The 22,186-nt window shown below is 37.8% G+C and overlaps 1 protein-coding gene across 16 annotated transcripts in view; it reads left to right on the top strand.

The window, feature by feature from the left end:
* Positions 1-4,427: 4,427 nt before the first annotated feature.
* Scn3a (sodium voltage-gated channel alpha subunit 3) overlaps positions 4,428-22,186 on the top strand; it is an 80,941-nt gene continuing 63,182 nt past the window's right edge. For 7 of the 16 annotated variants that reach the window (XM_059260573.1, XM_059260572.1, XM_059260566.1 and 4 more), the window contains exons 1-9: positions 4,428-4,723; positions 9,910-10,028; positions 11,364-11,453; positions 13,413-13,541; positions 14,254-14,345; positions 15,164-15,436; positions 16,028-16,091; positions 18,327-18,468; positions 19,204-19,410. In XM_059260573.1, coding sequence (XP_059116556.1) covers positions 4,460-4,723; positions 9,910-10,028; positions 11,364-11,453; positions 13,413-13,541; positions 14,254-14,345; positions 15,164-15,436; positions 16,028-16,091; positions 18,327-18,468; positions 19,204-19,410 — 1,380 coding nt within the window. In that variant the 5' untranslated portion in view covers positions 4,428-4,459. Of the gene's footprint in view, positions 4,724-9,909; positions 10,029-11,363; positions 11,454-13,412; positions 13,542-14,071; positions 14,164-14,253; positions 14,346-15,163; positions 15,437-16,027; positions 16,092-18,326; positions 18,469-19,203; positions 19,418-22,186 lie in introns of all 16 variants that reach the window. The other 9 variants (XM_059260574.1, XM_059260571.1, XM_059260569.1 and 6 more) reach the window with 3 other exon arrangements.

Below are 22,186 nucleotides of genomic sequence, written 5' to 3'. Positions count from 1 at the left end.
CCTGTTTAGCCCACAAAACCTATCACTTCCTCAGGAAAATTTTATGAACCATATCTCTCCCTCCCTTGCCTAGTCAGTCAGAATAAATTGATCCAATTTATGAACGTCAGATAACCGGTTGTGTATGACTGTATTTTAATTATCTGTATTAACATCTGTTAGCATCTGTATCATGCACTGGTTTGCTATCTCCTCTAGGAAAGGGCCAGTCCATGGAAAGTTTCTGGTATATATTATTCCTGAGATAAATATTTCTTAAATGCATAGTCCAAGGGTTCCTTATAAGTATCAAATTCTGTGATCCAGCTCTACAATAAGAAACACTGAATGACCATCTTTGTATTAACTGGCAGAGGTGTATATTTGCTTGGCTCATATGTACCCACACACAGGTTCTTTGCTTTTGAATCAAGAGGGTCATCTCCTTAGATTTATTGTATCTTTTGTGCCCCTGAAAAGACAGTTCTGGAGACAACATGGTACATTAAACTGGATTATTTTCATAAATAATAATGCACATATATTCATTAATAATATATACTTCACATCAAGGCTTCAAAAAGAATTAAATTTTAAATATCTGTTCTCACATGAATGTAAATGTATGTAAGAATTCTGTATAATAAGCTCTCAATGAACTAAAAAGAAGTGGAAAAAATTTTAATGAGAACTGGAAGTCAGTGGGACTTTACTACACAGCCAAGTGGTAAGAGAAGACAGGATCCTGGGCTCACTGAATTGGAAGCCGGTTCCAATATTGGCCACGCTCTAATTCCCCAAGTCAGGGAAAAGCTGAGAACAGGGACCGATGTGTCTCAGGGCTCAGACGTCTGTCTGAGAACTTCATAGATATTCGTACTTCATTTTGACCAGCAATCAAATTCTTCACTATGGCCCCTTGTAAGCCAATAAGAACATAATTGATTATTTCTTTGTAAGTAAATATGTATGATTTTTGTAGTAGCATCTTGCTCCATGTCATTTTATACAAATCAGAATGAGCCATGGAGATAATTGAGAGATTTCCACATTGGAAATTTAAAACATAACTTTATTTTGAAAACTGAAGACTTAGAAGCTTTCAATGAGATGAAATTAAATCAGTGTATAGCTAGTAATTTTTTTATGACAATGTATTGGCACATATACAGTAAGGTTCTTTAAAAAATATTTTTAAATTTATTCAGTGTGTGTGTGTGTGTGTGGTGTGTGTATGTGTTTGTGTGTGTGTGTGTGTGTGTGTGTGTGTGTGTGTGTGTGTATGCAGGCACACACAACACTAAACACATGTGAAAACAGGGAACAACTTAGGGTAGTGGGTTCTCTCCCTTCACCACGTGGGTTCTGGGAAATGAGCTCAGGTTGTCAGGCTCTGCAACAAGGAGCACTATCCTCTGAACATTCTTAGGGTTCTTCCATAATGCTATGACTTTAGCAAGGCTAAATGCCACAGACAGGCTCTCTGAGGGGGACTCTACAGAATCCCCAAATGCCCACCCCAGATTCAGCATTATTTTTTCTCTGTCACTTCAGCATGATGCTCAAATAGAAAAGCAACTTCACCCCACCAGGAAGCACGCATGTTTGCTCTTGTGTGGCCTTCCCATTTTAGCAACTGGGATGATCCATAGGCACCGAGTTCAAGACCAGAGATGTGCAGCAGGTAGATTCTGATTCTCTACCTGGTATTAAAGATGAACAGGAAACAGGGGCTTCTTCTGTAGTTAGAAACACACAACCACCAGGTGGTAGTGGTGCATGCCTTTTATCCCAGCACTTGGGAGGCAGAAAGCAGGTGCATCTCTGTGAGTTCAAGGCCAGCCTGGTCTATAGAGTTCATTCCAAGATAGCCAATGCTATACAGTGAGACCCAGGCTTGAATAATCAAGAAACCCACAATCTGGAATGGGTTTAAATGGACCTACTGAAAGTGTTAGTTAGGTTTTGTGCAGCCTGCCATAAGTAAACAGCACAAAACAACTGGTTCCTTCATCTCTAAGTAAAATGGAACTGTTATCTCCCCTTCCAATCCATGTGTAACTTGATCTGGAAAAAATAAATAAACAAACCAAAAACAAATCAAAACAAAACCAAAAACTCAGAGTCACAACACAGGTGCTTTACAGAATTAGTGAAAGAATGATTTAACATTTTGACAGGGCTCAGTATGATGGGGCAGCATTATAAATACTGACTTAAAGACCTCTCAGGTTGAGAACATTTCTTGCCACTGGAATACATCAGGGAACTAGTAATTCCAGTACAAATTCAATAAAAACAAAGCAATATCACCTGCTCTCTTTACTAAATAGTCCAGGTTTTCTCATTATCTTGTGCTTAGTATTTCCACACAGCAACGTGCCAAGTGTCAGAAGGTGTTTTAGGACTGAACAGCCCCAAGACTAGAATGAATGAGCGGCTGGAGGGGGTCTGGAAATGGAGGCAATGTCGTGATGACTCTGATGATTAATTTCATCCCATAGCTGCAGATCCTTCTACAAGATGACTGATGTATACATCATAGTTTGTTGTTGTCAAAGTTTCTACTTTCCCTCTTGGAATTTAAAAATGTGATTTTATGGACAGTAAAAAAAAAAAAAAAAAAAAAAAAAAGCCCTGTTACTTTTGTTTAAATGTTCATATGACTGGATTCCTGGATTTTTGACAGATTGTCACAATTCCTGCAGAAGTATTTATTTTACCTCCCTTGAGAAATTGAGCCAGGTCCCTCTAACCCTTTGCCTTCTCTCCACTCCTCTCCAGCTAGGTGATAGGCTTGTGTCCCTGGACTCTGTAATTCTCCATGCTTTTCTGAAGCTCCAGGTCAGTGGTGGCCCCAGTATATCAAGAGCTTACTTAAAGGAGAATGGTTAACTTGGGATAATTCCTGACAACATAACACGGAAAATGATTGGCAGAACTGATGATACGTATCATTAATAAAGTGATTTCTACTCCAAAGAGCTGTTTTTAGAGACAATATAAATTAACTCATTTATTCCTAGCAGTCTTGGGAGACCAAATTTTCTATTATTTTCTTTTCTATAGATGAGGACTGAAGCAATAAGGGGACACATTAGTCAATATTACACAACCCATAAATGACAGAGTTACAGTGCAGAACCTAGGGAGTGGCCTCGGGGTTCACTCTTCAGAGCATTACTGCCCCTGCAAAGTCCAGTACAACATCAAAAGTTGTCTCAAGTAGTTGAATATCAGTAAGCCTGAAGAGGAGCTAAATATAGTTTGCTCTGCTAATACAAAATGCCTCCAAAGGGTCCAAAGAAAAAAACTAAAAGGCAAAAAGATTTGGCTTAATTTAAAAAAGGAAATAGACTGTGGGGGGGGGATGCCTCAGTTGTTAAAGTGCTACTCCGACAAGCATGTTGATGTGAGTTCAATTCCCAGAACCCACATAAAAAAATGTCAAGCATGGGACACACTCTTGTAATACCAACACTGGGAAGGCAGAAAGGGTGGGTCCTTGGGCCAGTCTACCCTCATCAGTGAACTCTCAGCCAATGAGAGACATCCTCAAAGGTGCATAGTGTTCCTGAGGGTGACACCCAGATTTTCCTCTGGCATCCACACACAGGTGTACAAGTGCATGCATATTTGCATGTACATGTGCATCCATACACATGTACACCAACACACAAATGAACAGGAGTACATATGCACACATATAAAGGAAGATATATGTGTATCTTTAAAAGATGGATCTCTCTTTCCAGAAGCACTGACTTCCATCATGCTGCTGCAGCTGAGACGTTTTTCAGTGATTCAGTTAATGATGCTGACAAGTAGAACGTGGTTGGGTTAGACAAATTTTTTCTCTATCCTGTAATGCAATGAATCAGGCATGCATCACAATAACTGTGTTGTGATAAACACTTATTTGAGAATTTAATATATTGTGATGCAGGAAGTGTGGAGGAAAGTGTCCCCTTAAACAAATGGTTGACAAAAAATGACAAAAAATTAAAAAATGTCAAACAAATGGTTGACAAGCATTACTGTCATTACTCTTTTATCAAAAGTGTACTATAATACATTTGGACTCAAGATCTCAGAGAAGACTATTTTTAATGTTTTATTATTTTAATCAGCCAATACACCCTATATATTGTGTACAATTTGAAATATGCACACATTGCAAAGTGGCTAAATTAAGCTAATTAGTGTTCAAAATGCGTTTTTGCTCTGTTTATGATATTTATTATTTTAAATTACTGAAACACATTGGAAATAACAGAAAATCATTCTGAATGCTATTTCTCAGTTAAAATTGGTAGCTAATCACCAAAACAGGACAATATTTTCTCCCCAAAAGCCAATGACCGTAGGCTTTTCTTTCTTATTCCTTCTCTGCCTTTCCTAACACTCATGCATGGTTTCTGTCCACTTAGGCAATTCTTATGCAAGAAGCTAAACGTAATTAAGTGTGCAGGATGAAAAGATGGCCCAGACACTGCTGGTACCCCCAGGACCTGAGAGCTTCCGCCTTTTCACGCGAGAATCTCTTGCTGCTATCGAAAAGCGTGCTGCGGAAGAGAAAGCCAGGAAGCCCAAGAAAGAACAAGACATTGATGATGAGAACAAACCAAAGCCAAACAGTGACTTGGAAGCTGGGAAGAACCTCCCATTTATCTATGGAGACATTCCTCCAGAGATGGTGTCGGAGCCTCTGGAGGACCTGGACCCCTACTATGTCAGTAAGAAAGTGAGTGCTGATTTTACATGACCAAGACGTTCTCAATTAGATGTGCAAAGCAGGGGCTTGTGTACATTAGAGAATTATAATTTTCATCTGTGAAAAATTTTAAAGTGCTCTTTGCTGCCACATATCTTAAAGCACAGTAAAGCAAACACAGAAAATTCATAAGAAGTTATGTTTCTGCTACAGAGGAATAAGAATAAACAATTTCTACCATTTCACAGTATCAAGATAATGGGAAAACTTACAGTTGACAGCAAAGATGAATATCTGCTATTGCTAACCCATTTAACTGCTTGATAGACAGCAAAATTGTAGTTATGAGGGTGAAGGAGGGTGGATGTTGTACTTATTTTTTAGTTCATTCTTGGCTGGATGTTTCTTACAATCATCTGTGTTCTAGAAGACAGTGATCTACTTGTCTCTCCCTGTAGACAGATAATTCATGGAGAAGCATGTTTACCCAGGCATACATTTTTAGTCTTTATCCTCTAACTTGGTGTATGATTAGGAACTTCTACAGGCTTTGTTGAGATTATGTTAGGCTAAACTCTAGAACCTACAAATAATTAAAACATTACCACAAAGAAAGAAATATCAAGATTAGAAGAGAAAATAATAGTGATGATAATAATAACAATAGTGAAAATAATCCTCCCGTAATTTAAAGGAACAGTTATGACTATGTTTCCTGATATTCATAATAACGACATAATTCTTCCAGAATTAGACAATTTCTATAGTTAAGCCAACTTTGTGAAACTTGTAGAGAATCTAAAAATCTAAATAAAGAATACTGTTTTAATTCCTAAATGGATATTTTGGCACCTTTTAACCACAATTTATAGCTTACCTTTACCCAAATAAAACAGTTCATTTTAAAGAATAACATCATTTTGAGTTGATAATTTGTGAAATAGAAATAGAACACCTTTACTCGTCAAAATAGAACTTTTAAAAAGCAATGGTTGAAGATACTGCATCCTTTAAGCAGAATACAATTTAGGGTTATTAATCCTGGTGATGGAGAGCTAGCTCTGTGGTTAAGAGCACTTGCTGTTCTTACAGAGGGCCAGAGTTTGGTTCCTAGCACCCACATCAGGTGGCTCAGAACTGCCTGCAATGACAACTCCAGATCTGACCCTCTCTGTGAGCACTCTTACACACATGTACACACACATACAAACATATACACATATAAATAAAATCAATCTTTTAAAAAGTTATGTCCTTTGGGAAGGAAGGCATTAAATATACATTCTTATGCTTCTAAAATAAGTTTCAGTACTCTACTGCAGAGATAATAAAGAAATATTTGAAATTTAGAAGCTCTGTTTTTAGTAAATTATTATTAACAATAAGGAACTCCTCTCAGAAACTGGGAAAATAAACCTAAAATATACATTTGCAGCCGTATGTGTTGTTACATACTTATAAGCCCAGCACTTCAGAGACAGCCAGAAGGATCACAAGCTCAGGGTAGCCTGAGCTAAAAGTACAGCCTGAGCTACAAAGCCCAAAGTATATGTTTTTTAAAGTTATTTTAAGGACACAGAGTTTGTTTTATTTTGATATGGTAAAGGTATTACTTATTTTTTAAGGAGCCAATCAGTTTGTTATGCTTACAGTGGGCAGGTGTGGAGGAGAAAATAAGAGATATTAACCAATGGAGGGCTATGTTTACTTGCATTGAAAGAATTTCCTTCCCAAGGACAACATAACCTCTGTGAAAGGGCTACTCTTGGCTGCCTAAAAGATGATATTAAATAACCCCACCATTAGATTAAGTACACTGTTTGGACTCCATGTTCAACAAGGACTCTTCTGTCCATAATTTGTTTTCTCAAAGATTTCCTGAGGGAAAAGCATCACTATAGTTCTTCCACATGAGAAAATAACATATACATTTTATTGTAAATTGGTTAGCATATGATTTTACAGATCAGGTTTTTAAGCTTGGTTGATTTGAATCTGCCACTAGAAAACAGAATTGTTCTCTGTGTGCTGGAAAGGACAGGCATTTCTCTCTCTGAGCAGGAAACCAGACTTGGACCACAATTCATTGGCAGTAACTCTGAACCATCATGGGAGACCTCTACATCACCCTTTTCCTGTTGGTGGCACTGGCTTCATTTATGACATATCTATGAGGTTGAGGATTTGGACACTACTTTCCAAAAAGTGATGTGTGACTCTTAGGAAACAAAGGGAGGAGCTAGTGTATGACGTCAGAATTTTACCATAGCTCGAATCCATGTTACTACATGACAATGTATGTAAAAGACAACATGGGAGCTGTAGAGCTTCATGTACCAACTTGCTGTTGCTAATTAGTGATGTATCTTAGTGCCTAATATAACTACATGAGTAATACCACAACGTATTTTAATAGCATTTAAGTTGGCCAGGTTAACAGCTTAAAAATAGTGGCAGGATAATAATAGCTAACATTTGCTGGGCTCACCCCATGTTAGGAGCCACTTGAATACTCCAATTCATTTCATACCAACGAGCCAGGGATGCAGTTACTATTGTTAGACACAGTCTACAGATGGGAAAGTAAAGCCAGGGGCAATGCCTTAACTTCCCAGAGTCACACTCTATCAGGAACAGACCAAGGATATGAGCCTAGTTTGCCTAGCTTTCGAGCTTTTGACCGCTGATCAAACTCTCTGCAGGAGCACTGCATGTAAAATAAGATTGTCAAAAGTTGGTTGCACCACTTTTTTTTTTTTAATTCAGTACTTGATATCGTCCTGCTCCATTGAGGTGTAATGCTGCTCCTTTCACAGTACCAAGAATTTCAGTGAGCTCATGAGTATTCACCCAGAAGAAAAAAGCAACCTGCATTCCAAAGTAGAAAATAACTTTTGAAACAAGCCGGCCACAGTGTTTATAACGATTGTGGCAATAGGCACCCAATCTTTTCAAGGTACCTCACCACTTACCATTACTTAGAAACCTGACTTCAGAGCTGGTGTTATTTATCTCCCACCCAGCCATCTGGTGTGTTCTCATGTAATTTTTGGTGTAGGTACATCATTCAATAGCATCAGAACTCTAGATTTCAAACATTTCCGTGTAACTCTTTCACTGTGGAGAACAACAGAATTTTACCCCTTGTTTCTAAGCCATCGGGCATGTGTTCTTAAGCTCTGTCCTGTACCTGAGCTGTAAATTCAGATCAGATGCAGTGCACTCACCAGCTAGGACCCACTAACACCCACAGGCTAACCTCTGGAAATGCAGAGGGCTTCATGTGTAAAAGGACAGCTCATTCCAGCTTCATCTATTTTTAGAGATATTTTAAAATAAAACCCCTCTTCTAATGTTGCAAGTAAAAATTGCTTTTTCAGAGAAACTGTTTCAAAGAGCATGAGTTAATGCACTTCAAATTATTGTGAACTTTTACACACTGTTGCTGATGTTGATGCCTAAATGGATCTTGATTGCTTGACTGTGAATTCGTGACAATCCACTAATGCTCCTGTAGTTCAAGGGTAGGCTTGGCAAGGTTCATGGTCACTTGTAGATAATCCTGATGCCAGTAAGGGATAGTTTACTTGCCCTCCTCTTAGAATTTATGAAGCTCAGTTCATTGAAAGTGGTTAGTTAAGTAATGGTTGGCTCCATGGTCGTAAATACAGCAGGGCTGTGAGAGGATTGTTTGTTGTCCCTGCTTTTTCTGCTCACAGTATAAACATTCCTGCCTGCCTCTTCAAACAGAGCGTGTAGCTAGTCACTGTGAATGTATGGATATAGCCTTAGTTAAAGGGCACAAACATGTTATTAAGTAAAGCAGTACATACAACAGATGTCATAAAGGTGAACAGTGCCTTAAAGGTAAACCCGTATTTAATTAGAACAAGTGTTCATTTGCAAACCACACTATTAAATACTGGGGGACAAATGCAACCAGAGACTGCAGGTTCTTTGTGCTCAGTCACTTATAAAAACATCTAACCAGGTTCTCCCGGGAATGAACCCTCTGAGGAAATTGCTACTTGATGGTGATTACAAGCAACATGTGAAAGAGTGCAAAGTAATATACGAAGACTTATTGGCAAAAGAAACAGCTAGGGAATTATTAGAAGGTAGTGTGATTTATCTAGGAAAATGTGAGGGAGGGTGATTTGGCTACTGAGAATGGAAAAAAGGATTAAATAATATGACTGCCTGCATATTAGAATTACATGAGGAGAATGGAATATTTAAAATACCTAAATACCTGCCTGTCTCCAAAATTTAAGTATTGACAATTCTGAAGTACTCCCAGGACATTCTAGCACGAAGGTGTTTTAAAAATTTCTTTTTGAATAGAGGGTCGTGATAGGTGGGTCAACTTGGATGTGGATAGCCCTTTCTCCAGGTCTAGCCTTTGCCTCTGATCCTGTGAGCATGCCATCAGAGCCAGAGGGAGGTATTGACAGGCTCTGACTGAGACTGACAAGGGGATCACATGGTTGGAACAGAGACGACTCCAGTGGTAAAAAATAAAGTGTGCTCCATCCCGGGGGCCTTGATCGGCAGTCACGGGTCTGCATAGCTTAAATGCTAAGGTGATGATTGTGTGCTTCAGATCGTAGACTTTTAACTATGACGTGGCCTTTGAAGTCATGCATTTAAAATTAATTTTCAATGCAGCTGTCTTTCTCAGCATAAGCTCCAAAGTGGGTCTTTCTCCGCCCACAAAATCAGGTTCTGTGACTTACCTAAATGTCTTAAATCAGAGGAGCAGCTACAGAGATGAAGGGAGGCCACCCCAAAATTGGGGTTAGGACTTTGATATGACTGAAATATTTAGAGAAGATGATTTTAACAGCTCTGCATACAGAATAACCTGAAAAGTCACCAAAGCTGGAGACAGATGGCAAGCTTCAAATAGAAGTGAACTCTGTAAGGCTGTAGAATTTGACTTGAAAGAATGTGTAGGGCTATCAGTTTGTATCAACAAGTTTGGAGGCTTAGAGACTGGCCAGGTACTGGCCAGTGGGACCTTTACTGCGGCTGTATGTTCAGAGGAGAAACACAGAGCCTGTGTCTAGTAAACAGGATATGTGTTATGTTCCAACCGCTCTAAAGGAACATGTTTAAACAAACGAATCAGGTAAGAGTTCTTGGTGTGCGTTGGAAATGCTTTGAATAAACCCGCATGTCTGATTTAGTAATCTCCCTCATATTTTCTCTTTCAGACTTTCGTGGTGTTGAATAAAGGGAAGGCAATCTTTCGATTCAGTGCCACCTCTGCCCTGTACATCCTAACTCCGCTAAACCCCGTTAGGAAAATTGCTATTAAGATTTTGGTACATTCATATCCTTTTCATGCAAATTGTCCAAATGCTATTTCTAATGGTTGACTTCCAATAAAACACCTTTCTCGTATTTTAATATTTATAAAATTTCTTTGCAGGGAATGATAACATTGTTAGTTTAAGAGATTGATTTCCATTGGTCTTCTGTTATTTATATAACAAGTTTATAATAAAATTATACCATGGTTCTAGAAGCAAATATGAAGCCATGCTAGAAAGCATGTCAATGGACCATATTGTGCAGCAGAAACAAAAGCAAATCCTCTTACCCTTTACTAGCCTTAACTAAATCATTTTATTATTGCTTAAGAGGTCTAGCCTATTACAGTTTTTATAGTGTATACACTACATAGCATATATAGTTAGTGTCACTATACATATTAACAAATGCTCCAAAATACATGTCTTAATTGGCTGTCTATCCTCAGCAAATTTGCCTCCATTTTCCCCAATCATTCTTCCTTTCTTCCCTTCCCTCATATCCACCACTCCTTTCTTGCTTTCTTCCTTATTTTTCTTCATTCTGTAAATATTCATGAAACTGCTACATATCTGTGTACCTGGATAATAATATATCAAACAGTCATCAACCTTCCAACTCCTTTTGGGCCTGGGATATGGCTCAGTGGTAAAATACTAACGGCATGTTAAAGGTGCTGTAATGGATTCCCAGTATGACATACACATGTGTAAATTATAATAGTAAAAAAAAATACATGTGATGGGAAAACTAACCATAGATTATAATAGATTTTGAAGTAATGACAAAATATGTTTAGGATGGTATTTAATAGTGGGCATTTTCTATAGACAAAGTCAAAACAGGCATATATAATGCAAAACATATTATGATATGGACACCACAAATAAGCGGTAACCTTTTGAAGTACATAAGGATTCTCTCATTCTGAAGTTTGATGTTAGAAAGGTTTATATTTTAAAATAAAATGATTTGTCACATGAACTTCCTTGTAGTGAAATCTGTATTGAAATAGCAAGAACAATGCTCCTGGCAGAACAGCGAATGACACCACCTTGTTAGTACAAAATAACACCCCTATACCTGCTGTAAAGTATAAAGAAATGAATTCCATCACTGTCATCACCATGAGCCTGCTGCAGGATCTGTTTAGAAGAGAATTCCTAATCAGTGTAAACTTTTTAGAAAGAATATCAGGCCATATGAAAGGCTTTGACTTCTCTCATCAGCCATTGTCTTAACCCAGCTAAGTAAGATTAATTTCACAGTTAACTCACATTTTGGAATCTTTTGTTTTGGGTAAGTTTTACATGTCTACAATGAATCGACGTTTTATTCCTTAACTATAGTCTACTTTATTCAGCATGCTTATCATGTGCACTATTTTGACCAACTGTGTGTTTATGACATTGAGCAACCCTCCAGACTGGACAAAGAATGTAGAGTAAGTAGGAACAACTTCTTGAAATGAAGAAAACACATTCAGATTCTCTCACAATCTCTTTGTGGCAATGGTCTGACTTGTGGCTTTTATTTTTGTAAGTCAGGCTAAACATTTCTGTCTTTTGAGTCTATAGTTTTGAGAATGATGCCCAAGCAAATGACATCAATTTTTATTATTAGCACTTTCAGAGATTACTATGAAAATTTAGTATGCCATTCTAAGCCACTATTCATCAATGATTTATATTTTAGCAAAGGATCATTTAGAATATTCAAAAATATTTTCTAGATGTTATTGTCATAGTGGATCCTGTCTGTAGGTGGAAGCAGCTCTCTCAATCAAAATACCAGCTGCCATTTAAGACTTACAGCTAACAAAATGGAAACAACTGTAAAAACAGCTGTGTATAAACTTTTTATAATAAGACTAATTGAAACACTTAGGCACAGATAAATTTCATTTAATTTTAATAAATATCACACTAAAAGCTAATAGTAGGGAAACAAGCAAAATTGTGGTTGTCACTGAAAAAAAATTTAAAAAGTAAAACCAAACAGAAACAAATCTACATGGAGTCAAAGGAAAAAAAGAAGACAATAAGAAACCTCAGTTCTGAGGTGAAGGTAAAGGTTATGTCATGCAGTAGTACACAAACATCCAAATTAAAATACAAGTCCACATAAGCGTGGTGTGGTAAAATGCATCTCCTCTTAATATTCAGCTACTTCATAAGCAACGATTGATTATACTTACTTCTGCTGTAACCACTTGAGCATGGTGAGGGTGAGGGATGGAGAGAAAAAGTACTTGGGAAACTGAATGTGATGATTTCTGCATCTGTTTCTTTGTTCCTCCCTACGAGGGAACATCTCACAAAAAGCCTTTCACAAACACCAATCCTAACACTCCGTACATATAAGCAATTTGTAGGCTGGAAAACACAATGAGTTCCCATAAGAAAATCAAATGTTTCTATGACTTCGATGAAATTTTCTGAAAAGTAAGCTCAAATTGTACTTTTAAAGAACATGGTGTTTAAAAACAAGTACTCTCCACTATTTTTGGAAGAAACAGAAATAACTTAAATTGCCATCACTCAGAGAAATGGGCTAGAATACACAATGATAGACCATAAACTCAAAAAGCTGTTTGCCCTTTGAAGGCTGAATTTAGGATTCAAACAAGTTTGAATACGAAATTAGATTGAAGAATTTGGTATATGTGATCTGAGGAGGTTAGGCAAATACAGACATGAGATCCTAGAAAACTAATGCATGTTACGGGATCATAAATGCATACATGAAGGAGACACAGGGACCGATCAGCGCAGTTTTATAGTTCTATACCCGACTCAAGAATAAAAAATAAAATCTATCAGTAGCCTTAAATGAATTTAACCACTAGAAAACTTGAAGAGGGATATTTCAATAAAGGTGCGTGAGTCCACACTATGATGCCTCTCAAAGGAGACATCAACTATGTGGCTACTGAAAGTTACATTTGACTAGTTATTTTTACTTGTCCCCTAGCAGTTAGAACACTACCCTTTAGGCTTACATTCTACTTCTGTAGACACTCTAAGAGCTCAAGATTAATGATAATCCACAAAATATGGGAAACCATTATCCCTTTTATGAATATCTTTATTAATTCTTTGAGAATTTTGTATAGGGTATTTTGATCATATTCACCCTCCCTAAGTCCCCTAAGAAACTATTGTTCTAAGACATAAGTAGTTTAGCAACAAGTTTTGAAGAATATATTTATGACATACATTATTTTCTCTTTAGTGTAATCCTTTACTCAGTCTAATAAGAATAATTAAGAGTCTTAGGTAAGTACAAAAAGAAATAAAGTTTTGGAAAATTTAGAAAGAAAATGCTAGGGTTTGCCATGCTAAAACTATCTCTTCCATTTCCTCTGTACAGTTGCTAACTGTGCCTTGGGTGCTTTTCCTAGGTATACATTCACTGGGATTTATACCTTTGAGTCACTTATAAAGATTTTGGCAAGAGGGTTTTGCTTAGAAGATTTCACATTCCTTCGTGACCCATGGAACTGGCTGGATTTCAGTGTCATCGTGATGGCGTGAGTAATTATTTTTGTCTGATAAATTCTAAGGAATGAACTAACCTTGTAAATTAAGGAATTAACCTTATAAATCAAGTTAAGATATGTTTTGAATACAGAGCTTTCTTGTTAGTCAACTTAACTCTATGCCATATACATTATAATAATAAACATCAGACTAAACATTAGAAGGTAGATATGTCTAGCAAATTAGCAACACATGGAATTATTTTATTGTCCCATAATCTTTGAGCAATAACTGGAGTTTCTTCATATCCTGCCATCTTTATCTTCATCAAAATCAAGTTACTCATTAACTACAATTTAATAGAAACTACTGTGCTGCAATAAATTTTGCAAACAATCATCTTCATGTAAATGAAATAAAGCAATATTTTTTCCCTTAAGGGCAGCTTTCAGCCTTTGGCACCCTGAGCTTTATATCAATTTTGTTTGTGTATCTCAAGGGGCTCTAGATGCCAACCCAGCATTAGTTACTTAAAATGAACTTTGCCAAAACTATCTGTAACTCTGATTTAATCCTACAGGTATGTAACAGAATTTGTAAACCTAGGCAATGTTTCAGCCCTTCGAACTTTCAGAGTCTTGAGAGCTCTGAAAACTATTTCTGTAATTCCAGGTAAGAAGAAACTGGTGTAAGGTGGTAGGCCCTTATATCTCCAACTTTTCTTGTGTGTTATTGTGTTTGTGTGTGAACTCCCTATTACAGATATGTGACAGAGTTTGTGGACCTGGGCAATGTCTCAGCGTTGAGAACGTTCAGAGTTCTCCGAGCATTGAAAACAATTTCAGTCATTCCAGGTGAGAGCTAGGTTAAACACCGAGGCTGACTTTAAACATACCATAATAATATTGGAGTTGCAAACCCACCATTGGCCTTGTTGCTTGTTATTCGGGTCCATCACATTCAAGAATGCCAAAGAGTGTTTCTTTGTTGGTTCAGTTCCTTAAAATGTTGGCAATTTCAACCTTATTCATAAAGTCAGCCTCTGAGTTTAACAGAAAGTTGCATGAGACATCCACATCTCATCAATGAGTGTTTTCGTAAACCCTCTCTTGCATTTAAGATGTATGTCTTTTCTCCTGCACTCTGATAAAGCTTTGCTATCAATGGCTTTACTGACTGCCTTGTATTTTACGATTTGCTCCAGATCTATTTCAAAAATAGATCATAATTAATAAAAGAGAAAAGGTTATGGAGCAGCATGTGTGTGGCATGGGATCTTTACAGTCTTAAAATTCATTTTGCCTTTTAATCACCGCTTCCTGTAGGCTGGCATAAAGGATGGGTTGGGAGAAACAGCTTCACGAAACACAGTAATTGAAAGAAAAAGCAACCGCAATTTAGTTTCCTACATGTTTGTGGCAATACATAATATCACACAGAAAGAACTTCCTGAAGATTAGTGAACAGTGGTTCAGAACCTTGTGGCAGCATGGTATTCATATAGAAAGTCAGCCTTTTGTCTGTTTCCAAGTCATGAGGCTGTCCATAAAGCTTCTATGTCCATGTAGCTGAGCTGCCATTCATGGGAGGTGGAGAATGTGTGTACCTAGGAAGAGGAAATCTTGTCACATGTCACACTGCCCTCAGCTGACATAGAGTTCTCTCTCCAAAGGTTTAAAGACCATCGTGGGGGCCCTGATCCAGTCGGTGAAGAAGCTGTCTGACGTCATGATCCTCACTGTGTTCTGTCTCAGTGTCTTTGCCCTAATCGGCCTGCAGCTCTTCATGGGCAACCTGAGGAATAAATGCTTGCAGTGGCCCCCGAGCGATTCTGCTTTTGAAACCAACACTACTTCCTACTTCAATGGCACGGCGGCTTCAAATGGGACATTTGTTAATGTAACAATGAGCACCTTTAACTGGAAGGACTACATTGCGGATGACAGTAAGACGCACAGCCGCTATCTGTTAGCCTTAGTATTGCTGAGGGAGTTTTCAACTACAAGCAATTCAGACTCCATGAGTGAAGCCTCTTTATTGGTGAACCCTTGGGAAATAACATCAAACTTTGATGAATTCTTTTTTTTTTTTTTTTGGTTTTTCGAGACAGGGTTTCTCTGTGTAGCTTTGCGCCTTTCCTGGGACTCACTTGGTAGCCCAGGCTGGCCTCGAACTCACAGAGATCCGCCTGGCTCTGCCTCCCGAGTGCTGGGATTAAAGGCGTGCGCCACCACCGCCCAGCCTTTGATGAATTCTTTAAAAAAATGTATTGCAAATAAAAAAAAGTAGTGTGTGTGGGGGGAGGGTACACCTGTGCACAACGACACACACAAAGAGATGAGAGGAATTGTGGGAGTCAGTTCTCTCCTTCTACCATATGTGTCCTGGGGATCAGGTTCAGGTTGTCAAGGTCAGAAGCAAGCACCTTTACCTACCCACTGAGTCCTCTCATCTCACCACCCCCCAATTTTGCTCTGTTGTTTAATGTAAATAGAATTTAATATGAAATCAAATTGGTTATTCTTTATATTAACAGGCCATTTTTATGTTTTGGATGGACAAAAAGACCCTTTGCTCTGTGGAAATGGCTCTGATGCAGGGTAAGAAGGACGTAATAATAACAACAGGAATAATAAAGATGTGGACATTTTATTTTTATAAAGGTGGGAGAAATGCCTTATGTGTAAATAATAAGAATGACTGCCTCTCTAGGAAGTGCAATCTCTAAATCATAAATGATCATTGGTAAGAGAGTTTGGAAAATACTTAGAAAATAAACAACCACACCACCACAAGGCTAGAGAGAGCCAATTATTTAGAAAACACACTTACACAGAAATCTGCAAGCTACTGTTTTCCTCAGCTGTATACATAAATCAATCCAAACTGGAAACAGCCACGATGTCATTGCCTATCTAAATAAACACATACACTGTTGTATGCACACATAATTCAATGTTGTTAAGTGATCAATGGATCGGAAACTCACGTCCATATGTGAGAAAGGAAAATAAATTCAACCTGAAAAAGCTACATACTCTCAAGATTACAATCACACAGTGTCTGAAAAGGACAAAACAGCAACGATGAACAAAAGATCAGAGTTTAAAGGAACTTTTGATGGAGAGTGAACTAGGTGAAGAACACAGTATAGTTAAGGTGGGAACAGCACTCTGTCTGAGTCTTTAATGGTAAATATATTAAGCACTTGTCAAGCCATGGAACACAGAGGGGAAAATAATTGATGCAAACTTTAAAACTCATTGGGAGGCTTGGGGATTCCAAGATGAAATTATATATATATATATATATATATATATATATATATATATATATATATATATATATATATATATATGACAAGAGAATTTAAAGATAGAACAAATATGTGATATAACCCAAACATGTGAGGTAAACCGAGAAGTGAGTGAATGTGCTAACTTTCTCTTAGGATATGAGCAGAGTCTGTGACACTAAAGAGAAAGGAGCAGTTGCCTAGCAATAAAGTGTTTCCCACAATAGCATGGATGGCCAATCCCGAAGCCCCTGTACATGTACATTGAACATCTGAGAAAATGGAAAGAGATGGTAGGAGCCAGGCTGTTCACTGTGAGAGTGACAAGTTACAAGCAACGGATGAGGTCTAGAATGATCCTTGTGCTGAAGGGTTAGAGTTCAAGATAGGAGATGTACTCCAAGTGCGGCTGAATATAAACGCAAATGGCTACATGTGGAAATATTTATGTTGTTTATGTGTGTATACATCATTAGTGAGAATACACACAAGTACTTTATTATTCCATCAGCTGAGGGGTCCAGAAGTACTGATAGCTCAGTAACAATAGACACCAAGTGCCACCCAGACTTTGGTTTCTGATACTGCTCTCCTTAAGAGGAATCAGGGCTGCTTAGAGGAGTGCTCAATTCTAATGCTCTCTCAGGAAATAGAAAAAGATTAGTCGGAAATATGTGAGAAGGTTAAAAAGTGCTACAGGGTAAAAGGTATGAAATCATGGAGGTTGTCTGTTACAAGTACCAACTCAAACAGCTCCCAGAGGTCAAAGATGGGAATTTTTAGCAAGAAATAAAATATCATTCAAATTGTAAAATAAATACCTATGACTATATACTAATGAAAAACTTAGAGACTGCAGACAAATACCCCATGCAGTAAAGTCCCACGTAGATTATTGAACATGTCCTGCCTTTAAAGAGATTGTCTCTTAGTTTTTAAGTATGCATGGCATTCTCACTTTGTTCCAAAGAGTCGAGTCTAGACAGGGAGGAAAATGTAAACTCTAGTGGAGAAACCTATCTGGGATAAAAGGATGCTAAGGAAAAAGTGAGTAAAGATCCGAGTTTATGATGATGTATTGACATTAAGACCTGAGCATCATGATGCAGGAAATTCTACTGTCGTCACAGTTTACATAAAACTAAGTTTGAAGTTATTTCAGACAACTCTACAGAACTGGCTAACAGGCCATCTTGCTGACTTATGTCCCCCACCTGCTGACACTTTCTCCTTAATTTTAAATTATTGATTCTTACCACTTTGTGAAGCATGCATCATGATGACATCAGAACAGGACTGTCTGGCTGCTACACTCTTGTCTTTCCAAATGGCCATAAATTTGACTCCCTTGTTCTTCCGTATTCTGCTGCTGTCTCTTAACAAACTTCACCTGTGAGCAACCAGCTAAAGTGTTCTGGAAACAAAAGCCTTGTCATCATCGATAATAACTTTGGCTTTCGACAATTCCTATAAATAAAGAGTGATTGGTGGAAATAGCTGTGCTTTCGCTGACACCCCACCATTGTTTTTTCTTTCACAGACAATGTCCAGAAGGATACATCTGTGTGAAGGCTGGACGAAACCCCAACTACGGCTACACGAGCTTCGACACATTTAGCTGGGCCTTCTTGTCTCTGTTTCGACTCATGACTCAGGACTACTGGGAGAATCTTTACCAGTTGGTATGAACTAAATGGCATGAGTAGGATTTGTGTTGATGAACTCATACAAAATTCTAAGTACTGATTTGTAACACTCAGGGATATTAAGGAGGTCATACTACGAGAGTAGATATGACTAGAATCCTCCTCAGTCTCCTCTCCTCCCCTGTCCTCCTCTTCCCTCCTCTCCTGTCTCTCCTCCACCCCATCTCTTTCCTATACAAACACATGCATACACACAATATTGTAAGTTTCTTAGATAAGAGGCCCTCTGCTGTGGGCTTCATTCTGAAAGTATAGATATATAGGAATAGATACCTAAAAACATATGGAGAGTTTCTTACATGAAGCATATACATTCATATATGTACTCAAACATACTCGCACTATGAAAGTACATGTATAGAGAATGTCTTATATGAAATTCATTTATCTGAATCTGTAGAAAATGGGGAAGCATGACATTTATATCATGGTCCTACATTAGAAAGCCTAACAGTGATACTTTAATATAAATCAAACAAGTACTATTTTGAAATGTTTTTTTTATGTTAAATAACATGGCAATCATACTGCTGATGACCTGATTGTTATGTTTCTGTGTATGTATTTACTCATTTAACACCAAAAATTATTTGGTGAAAATAGTTGTATATAAAAAAAAATTGATTTCCTGATTTCTAACAATTGTAGTCTGATTTTTATTTGTGGATATTATATTAAAACATCAGTGAAATTATCCCTTCTCTACACTAGACATTACGTGCAGCTGGGAAAACCTACATGATATTTTTTGTCCTGGTGATTTTCTTGGGCTCTTTTTATTTGGTGAACTTGATCCTGGCTGTGGTGGCCATGGCCTATGAGGAACAGAATCAGGCCACCTTGGAGGAGGCTGAACAGAAAGAGGCGGAGTTTCAGCAGATGTTGGAGCAGTTGAAGAAGCAGCAGGAGGAGGCTCAGGTATGGAGTGGCTGTCAGCTCTTCGTGGCTGTTTCAGTTTCGTAATAGGAGTCTTTGGCCATCATAACCAAGCGGGAGCTACCATTTTGTACTGTATGTAGCTATTGGCATTGGAAAACTGCAAGCTACTGCAAGTTTTATCGTTCATAAAACTGGAGTCAAATAAACTTTTTACACATCAGAGACCGTAGAGAAATTAGCTAGTGGGCAGGAATACATTAAGGTTAAGGCTGATTATGCAATATTCTCATGGAAACTGAGGGTGGGATTTGAGAAATACAATTGAGATTTCCAAATAATAACGTTGCATTCCAATAGCAACCTTTGAAGTTGGATCCTGCAGTTAATTCATCTCTAAAGTTTATAAGAAACCTCTGTGAACGGCTATATTTCAGACTTCCTTGGAGTTTCTGTATTACCAAGATAGTTTATTGTTGTTCAAATTAAGGTACCAGAGAGGCATCTGAAATCAAGTAACAAGATTTTCAGTGCTGAAGTTTATGTAGTGACTGAGTAATGTAGTACGTAGTGACTACGGCAGTGACAATTTGAAGAGATGGGAACACAGGACTGGACTAATAGGTGTGAGGTGGGCACTCTAGTTTCTGCAAGAAGAAGGTTGTGAGTCGACGCACTGGGAGCCCGGTTGCTGTCTCTTACTGTTGTGGTTCCCAGCTCCTTTCCCCCTGCCGCTGATGACACTTGGCATGGTTAGTCTTTGTGTAGGCCTTGCTGATAAGGATTTTGGCTGTTATAATTTGTAGTTTTCTAACAACTAATGAAGCAGAACAACTTTTTATGTTTTTGCTTTTCTTCCGTGCCTTTCTTTATGAAGTGGGTACTGAAATCTTCTTCCTTTTTTTAATATTATTTTGTTTTCATTTTTTAGGTTGTTTGTTTTCTTACAGAGTCTGAAGTGGTCTTTATACACTATGGGTACAAGACTTTGGCATTTGCTGGAGCTGGTTTTCCATCTGATAATGGGTTTAAAGCAAATGTTTTTATTCTGATGAAGCAGAATTCATTACTTTTTTTTTTCTTTTTTAATGCTATTGGTGTGGCAGCTAAACTACTTTTTAAATAAGTGCCTCAGATTTCCCCCTATATTGGCTCCCAAAGTTATATACCTTTCTGGATTACCTTGTGCTCAATGTCCATTATAAACGAATGTGTGCCTAGAATGTTAGCTGTGTGTATTCTGTTTTGTATCCATAGAAAGGTAATCATTTCAAAACCATTTTGGTACAAAATATCATTTCTCTGCTAAGTTGATTCGGCACTTTTGTCAAAAATCATTGCCCAGCTGGGCAGTGGTGGCACACACCTTTAATTCCTGCACTATGGAGGCAGAGACAGGTTGATCTCTGTGCATTTGAGGCGAGCCTATTCTACAAATCAAGTTCCAGTACAGCAAGAACTGTTACACAGAGAAACTCTGAACTACTGTAGTTTTATAATAAGTTTTATAGATGACCTGTTATCACTCTAGCTTTGGTTTTCTTTTCAAGGATATTTTGAGTCTTTGTAGTTCCAAACAACTTTTAAAATAAGCTTGTCTACACCATATTGGATAGTTTCTCTATCAATATCTTCAAATTGATCATCTCTTGCTATATTGACTAGTTTGGTGTTAATTCCATCTAGTGTACTTTTCCTATCAGACATTGGGGCTGTCTCTAATTAATATTTTGAACACAGATAGCACAGTTGTAGCACCATGTTAATGTTTTGTCTAGTGTCTGTTTCAGTTTTTTGTATGTTTTAATTAATTTTTTTCTGTATTTTGGGTTACTTTTTTTTAAAGTGCTGAAAATCCTCAATTAAATTCTAAAGAATTTATTTTGGATGTCACTGGATACTTTTGCGTTCCTGAAAAAATTCTTGGTCTTTGTGATGAGACAGTTTCAACATGAATTATCAGTTTGATGCTTTCACGTCTTCAAACATTTGAAGTTTTGGCAGATAGAACCAGAGTAGTATTTAATGTAAAGATGATTAATCACCTACAACTGAGTGACAATCTCCCTAAATAATACTCAGTAGCCTTTAAAACGAAGTGCTTGCTAGGGCAGATGGTCAGGACATTCATAACGTAGTATAGGTGGAGAGTGCCTTCTCTCTATACTCACCTCAGGAAGCTTCATCTCTCTCTGTCTCTCTGTCTCTCTGTCTCTCTGTCTCTTTGTCTCTGTCTCTCTCTGCTCTCTCTGTCTCTCTCTGTCTCTCTCTCTCTCTCTCACACACACACACACTGCTGAGTAGTGTCAGTACTCAAGGTGGAGCTCACAAGAGCTCCAGGGTTCTACCCTGTTTAGACCTGTCCTCGTGTGCCTGTCCTGTGAACCACAGCCAGCTTGGTTATCCTGTATTCTCAGTGCCATCTCTTCCACTCCTGAAGTCGACAGTGGTACCCTTTCACTGCATTTCAGTCTGCGAGTCTGAGACCATATTTACGACACTGATGGAGCTTTCATGCTTTCCCATTTCCCAGTGTTTTAGAACGTCTTGACTAGCAGTGCAGTGACTTCAGAATCATCATTTTTTCAGAACCATTATCTATTTTTCTATTGTCTTGATTATTTCAGGAGAAAAAAAATCTGGCTCCTGCTAGCCCTGCTGGGCTAGAAGTGGAGGTCCACACAAAGTGTTTTACTTACCAGGTTTTTGGGTTTTTTTTTGTTTTGTTTTGTTTTGTTTTTTCAAATGAATAGGCATAGATCTTTGAATTATTTGAATTACAATGTATACTTGGAATTTATAGAACCAACATTTAATT

The sequence above is a fragment of the Peromyscus eremicus genome, chromosome 4, assembly GCF_949786415.1.
Source record: "Peromyscus eremicus chromosome 4, PerEre_H2_v1, whole genome shotgun sequence".
NCBI lineage: Eukaryota > Metazoa > Chordata > Mammalia > Rodentia > Cricetidae > Peromyscus > Peromyscus eremicus.
The sequence above is the reverse complement of the archived record's forward strand: the minus strand, read 5'-3'. Positions and strand labels throughout refer to the sequence as shown.